The sequence below is a fragment of the Oncorhynchus nerka genome, linkage group LG1 (genome assembly GCF_034236695.1).
Source record: "Oncorhynchus nerka isolate Pitt River linkage group LG1, Oner_Uvic_2.0, whole genome shotgun sequence".
Lineage (NCBI taxonomy): Eukaryota > Metazoa > Chordata > Actinopteri > Salmoniformes > Salmonidae > Oncorhynchus > Oncorhynchus nerka.
The window spans coordinates 25,918,840-25,925,029 of NC_088396.1; the positions used below are offsets into that span (position 1 = coordinate 25,918,840).

Genomic DNA, 6,190 nt, shown 5'->3' on the forward strand with positions numbered 1-6,190 from the left:
CTTGTTGAAATGTAGTGTTTGTTACATACAGGACAGTGAAGAGCACAAAACTCTCCCCTTTCCCTCCGCAGCCTCAGTTTGAACCAAATGCTGTTGTTGACAGAGAGCTGGTCCACACATCCACACATGCAGACACACACACAAAGACCACTACAGAAAGGAACACAAGGTGTGGTATGGACCAGTATCCTACAGGCTGGTGTCAAGACTGAATACACTGAACAAAATGAAGGTCCTGAAATGGTTATTCCCCAGCTCTTAAGGTTCCTTGGAGAACTCTTGGCCGATAAAGAACCGTTGAGGTAAGTGTGGGGTTCTTGCCGTGGCATCTACGGTTCTTCAGAATTCTACAAGGTTCTTGAAATGTATGGAAGCCTGCAGATGTGTCCCTTTCATTTCACACAGCAAATTGGCCAGAGTTAACTAGTGTTGATTTTTCAGTGTAAAATGTTAGTGTTGATCAAGAGTTAAATTAACACTGTAAAGAGTCAAGGGTGGCAGGTAGCCTAGCAGTTAAGAGCATTGGGCACGTAACAGAAAGGTCACTGGTTAAATCCCTGAGCCGAATAGGTGAAAAATCTGATGATGTGCCCTTGAGCAAGGCACTTAGCCTTAATTGCTCCTGTAATTTGCTCTGTACAAGAGCAATGTAAATGTAGTGTAGCGATATCAGGGGTTGTGTTGGTGGATGGACGGTATGTGCCTGCGAGGTATCTGTGTTTTCTGGCTGCCAGGACCATGGACAGCAATGGGAAGTATTCCCCAGAGGCAGGGCCATGGACAGCTCAGGGGAAACTGCCAGACTGCAGCAGAACAGCCACACCTGTCTCCAGCTGTAATTAGAGACTAAACGGCAGACAGGTGAAACCAATCAGGGGCCTCTACTTAACTGCACCCTGGGTTTGCTTTCTTTGTCTTTCCTTTGACCCCGGCAGGTGAACGAGGAAGAGGAAGAGGAAGAGGAATAGGAATAGGAATAGGAATAGGAATAGGAAGAGGAAGAGGAAGAGGAGGAGGAGGAGGAGGCTATTGGAGAGACTGAGCATACAGTGGAGCAGGAGGTTTACCGGAATAAAGGAACTGAAGATTTCAGTGAGTGAACCCCAAAGACCAAGAGTGGAGGCCCTTCCACTGATGGCGACGTATTTACTTTGTTTGTTTGAGTTTTGTATATCAGGAACCTTGCCCCTATCTGATTTAAAAAAAAAAAAAACATGTTAACCCTTCCCGTGGACTGGTGGTGTGTGTTTTGTATGTGTAAACCCTGCCTTATCAAGATAGGGCGCGAAAACTGTCACAGAAGTTACAGTAACACACATTGCTGTAAATGAACCCCAGTGTTGCTGTTTAAGAATAGAGTTGAACCAAAACCATGCCAATCATTAACATATATTTTTTCCCATAACTCTGTTTTGTGCATTGATTAATTAATCTTATGCTACTGAAATATTAATAACAAATGTTTTTAAACAATTCCAATCCTGGACTTATTGCACCCATTACTGAAATGGTTGTTCCAGTTTAGATATTTAAGGTAGTATCAGACCTTAGTCTTCCAAACCCCGGCAGTCATTCGGAATCAAATTCAAAATGTCAGATATGCCCACTCTGGCTGGATTCCAATAGGAATTACACTCTTTGCAAGCCACCATAATGTGATTTGCAGGCCAGATATGGCCAGTAAACTATTAGTTTCTAACCACTATATTAGGGTAAAGCTTTGTATTACATTTTAAATACAACAAATTCACTTAGGATATTACTCTGTGAAGTCCTCAGGACTGCACATTCATGAATGCAACAACCATGTCTCTATCAGTAGCAAACACAGTCATGGATGGTACTGGTAACTCTCAAATTCACTCGAAAGGTACCCTGGTAAATATGCAAATAATGCCTAAAACCCTGAAAGCAGGGCCATTCAAAACCAGTCATAGAGTGTCATTTATAAACCATGCATATGTACAAAATATACCCCAAAATGTGTGTCCACCAGTTTTTTTTAAGTAATTGATGTGAGAATGTGTTCACCTCCTGGCAAACTTTAGACTATGTGTATGCACATCTGCTAGTGGTTGAAATATTGTGTTGCAAGTAAATATTTTGTGCAAATGGTGAAAAGCTTATTCATAAAAAACAAAAGTCAGGAAAACACACTAACAAGAATGCCACCATTTGGCATTAGTGAGAAAAGTGAAGTCCAAAATAAATCGATATAGAAATTAGACACAAATATTATTCCTATTTATTTTCATAACCATTGCAGAATGCAGTATGTTCCTCACATTTTTTGGCCTTGATGAGTTAATATTCCCGAATGAGCCATAGAACAAATAACCATGTGCATCTCTCATTCAATTGTACCTTGTAGTCTAGTAAATAGATAGGCAGTGCAGTTTATAATTCTCTGTATACAGTCGAATTTAACAGTTGATATTTTACATTGAAGTAGGCCTATGTATCAAGTTTAAAGTTGTTATTGTCACGTGCACAAGTGCAGTGAAATGCCTTTATTACTTGCTCTTTCCCAACAATGCAGTAATGAATATCAATAATACTTCAAAAAAAACTAAAGTAGAACAAAAACAGTAATACTACAATTGCATTTTTTTTGTAGCCTCCCCTAGAATGTTTCAGAATTCGCGGGCAGTCCCTCATATAGGCACGCACCGCGTTTGGAGGGAAAGTTCATATACAACATTGTTGAATTCAAACGTTCTGCTGACAGGTCCACAACAATTTGCCATTGTTTACTCGTTCGGACACAGTCATTTTCCAGATAGAGCATAAAGTATTGCTAATACAGTAAAGAGACCGGTAGCTTATGTCAAATATTTGACATTATGTGTAGCCTACAGTATCGCGGTGCGTGCCTATTGCCTATTTAATCTCATAGACTATATCAAGGCAGGTCATATAAACCCAATAATCTGTTGGTAAACTAAATATTGAAGAACAATTCGTATTTTGCATTCCCTGTCCTAATAATTCCACTAATTCCAAATTATACAGGTGAATGGAATTATACAGGTGAATACAAATCCGATTTATAACGGGAAACATGCGTGCGCTAAGTTTTGTCTCAATATTTGTGTATGTGGGCATTTTTGTATGGTTCTTCAAAGAACCATTCCATGTATGGTTCTTCAGAAACCATGCAGACAATGGTTCCCCTATGGCATCGCTTTCAAGAACCTTACTTGGGTACAATTTGCACTTTTATTTTTATGAGTGTAGATATAGACTATTTAGAGACAAACACAAATCTATTAACATTCTGCTTAACCAAAACTAATTTCTGACTAATGTTCCCACCCCCCCTTAGGATGCGACTCTATTCCATACCGGTTGGCGCGATGCACGATTCACTCCGGCTCCTGTATGACAAGAAACCTCAGTCATGTCATGACGAAAATTGGTTTGTAATAATAATTGTTCTGTATCACCCCTCGCTATTTCCAGGTTAGTATAATTTATTTGATTACATTTTCTGACACCTGACACCAGCCCATTTCTCATTGGCAGTCAGAGTAGATGTTTATTATGGTGTGAGCATGTCAAATTCAATCACTGACAGAAGCAAATTAACGTAAGGGAATGCTGTCTTTGCCACATTTCACTGGATATCAAATGTCTCTCCACATCAGTCCATGATTGATCTGAGAGACGGTCTCTCACATACACACACACGCGCGCACACACACACACACACCCACCCACGCATGCACCACACACACACACGCACGCACGCACGTACACACACACCCACACGCACGCACACACACACACACACACACACACACACACACACACACACACACACACACACACACACACACACACACACACACACACACGCACATACACACACACCCACACACACACACACACACCCACCCACGCATGCACCACACACACACACACACACACACACACGCACGCACGCACGCACGTACACACACACCCACACGCACACACACACACACACACACACACACACACATATACAGCTCTAGCTGTGAACAACAGCGTGGGAAGGAGACACTTTGTTAGAAGTGGATAAATAGGTCTTCAGCTGAAACATTTAGTCAAAGTGCAATGCTGACCTTTTGGCATGAGGGTAAAGCCTCAGTCTTCTGACTACACTGGATCAATGGGAACTAGTTTAATTTATGGTCGAGAATGCAGTATTGATGTCTGTCAAAGGATGGGTGGTAGTCATGGTTTTAAAGGGGGGGGGGGGGGGGGGTGTATTCCCAAGCGTGAGAATTTCTGAATAAGTGTGAATTGGTATGGTTTCTGGCATTGGGTTGGATTGTAGCTAGGCTGGATACATGAATGCGCTGTTGCTATTCTACCTGGTGTCCCCATATTAATAATCTACATCACTGTATACACACATACGCGCGCGGGCACACCCACACCACTTGTACACACACTGTATGACAAGTTATTGTAATTAATTTGTGATATACCTACGCATCTGCGCTAGGGTTGACTCGGTTGTCATACAATTCTTATAAATAAATGGGACACTGATTACTACAATCAAAACATGATGTTCCAGCCCTTTAAAATGATGTTAATTGGGAACCAATTATTATTATATCAACCATTTGATTTGTTATTAAATTAAATTATAGAATATAATCATGGTAAAATGTTTAGACAATTTGCGCTTCGCATTTACCAGTTGAGATGAACTTTGCTTAAAATAGGTTTTCTTGTCTCTGGTATTTGGATAATGAGCGAAATATGAACGAATCGGTAGTTTGAGCGCCTATTGCTGTTGAAATGTAGGCTATGGTGAATTGGGTTTTGTGTCAGCTTCGTGAAAATGCATTGGCTTGGCGTATTTGATTAAATATAGGTGGCCGGCTCCTCACCTTTCTGTTTGACATGTTGCGGTTTGAGGACCACGTAAGCGTTTCCACAGGTGGTGATGTTTGTGAGTTCCAGGCTGGAGTTCGGCGTTCCATTTGACGCTGCGCCTTGCGCTTCCACACACTCCAAGAACACAGAGGTCTCGTTCAGGGTTTGTAAATCCATCTTGAGGGTTAAAGATAAATGTCAAAAGTACTCATTATATTATTGCTCGTGAGCATTTGCTGTGGTCATATGACTGTCCATAGAAACCCTAAAAACATGTGTAAGTAGCCTAAATCTTTCAAAAAATACTCCAACCAAATTAAATGTTTGTCTGTAGATTTTCCTATTTTGTTTCCTAATAAACACATTCACGGTATCCTTGAAGTTGTCAGTTGCCAGTATGGGTTCATGAGTTGAGTGGATCTCTGCACTGCAGGAAGGCTGGGGACCCGCCGTGCCGCTGCGCCTCGCCAGTTGGAGTGACTGCGGCTCGGACTGAGCGCAGAGTGCAGCGGTCGGGTAATATGGGGAAAGGCTGAGTGCTTGGGGGTGGGGGGTGGGGGGAGCGCGGGATTGGTCGTTGGTTCTGTTTGCGGGTACGCTGCTGGGAGTGTGGGGCAACGGTCCTCTGGGGTAGAAAGTTATGAATGGCCAACTGAGTGCTCCAATGGCGCCCTCAAGTGGTGCGCAAATAACCCACATTGATTTTATAAGATTAGTATAATAACAATTGGAGTAGGCCTTCAAAATGAGAAAACAGTTAGGAACGCTCATTGTTGCAGGGACTCATTTATTACGATAGACTTCTACTTTATGACTTCAGGAGATCGATAGTCTATATTTATTGACGTATCTAATCATGTATTTTTTTATGTATTTTTTTACAGATGAGCCCTGAATTACATAAATTACTGAAAATACATACATCAACAAAACGCACAGGTGTTTTGTATTCCATAGATTAGAATTACAAAAACAAACCATTTTTGTATATGCTAAACCATATTATTCCATCACTTACATATTTTCCACATTGAAGTAAGCAGGCAGAGATTAATGGGCCACTGGATTGGCTGTAACACCAGCTTTACTATAATCACCAGCTTGTACTGTAGCAGCTAGCTGCCTGCTGAGGCGTGGTATTGCTGTGAAGAGAAGGGACTATCACACAGGCCCGTAGTTGAGTGATGAGAATGCAAACTGCTCTCACTCAGAGAGAGAGAGATGACTGTCCGCTACTTCTCCAGGCCCCATAACCCAAACTATCCACAGCTTGAATTAGCCTGGTACTTCAATCTGCATATCCAATTACCCACCTAAA

The 6,190-nt window shown here is 41.7% G+C and overlaps 1 protein-coding gene and 1 long non-coding RNA gene across 2 annotated transcripts in view; one reads left to right on the forward strand and one right to left on the reverse strand.

The window, feature by feature from the left end:
• LOC135571406 (uncharacterized) overlaps positions 1-4,209 on the forward strand; it is a 135,817-nt gene extending 131,608 nt beyond the window's left edge. Inside the window, exons 2-3 of the long non-coding RNA XR_010463778.1 lie at positions 936-1,092; positions 3,326-4,209. This is a non-coding gene — a long non-coding RNA (uncharacterized LOC135571406). The remainder of the gene's footprint in view (positions 1-935; positions 1,093-3,325) is intronic.
• LOC115128006 (cholecystokinin receptor-like) overlaps positions 1-5,361 on the reverse strand; it is a 41,138-nt gene extending 35,777 nt beyond the window's left edge. The window contains exon 1 of the mRNA XM_029657651.2: positions 4,887-5,361. Coding sequence (XP_029513511.1) covers positions 4,887-5,049 — 163 coding nt within the window. The 5' untranslated portion in view covers positions 5,050-5,361. The remainder of the gene's footprint in view (positions 1-4,886) is intronic.
• Between the last annotated feature and the right edge of the window lie 829 nt (positions 5,362-6,190).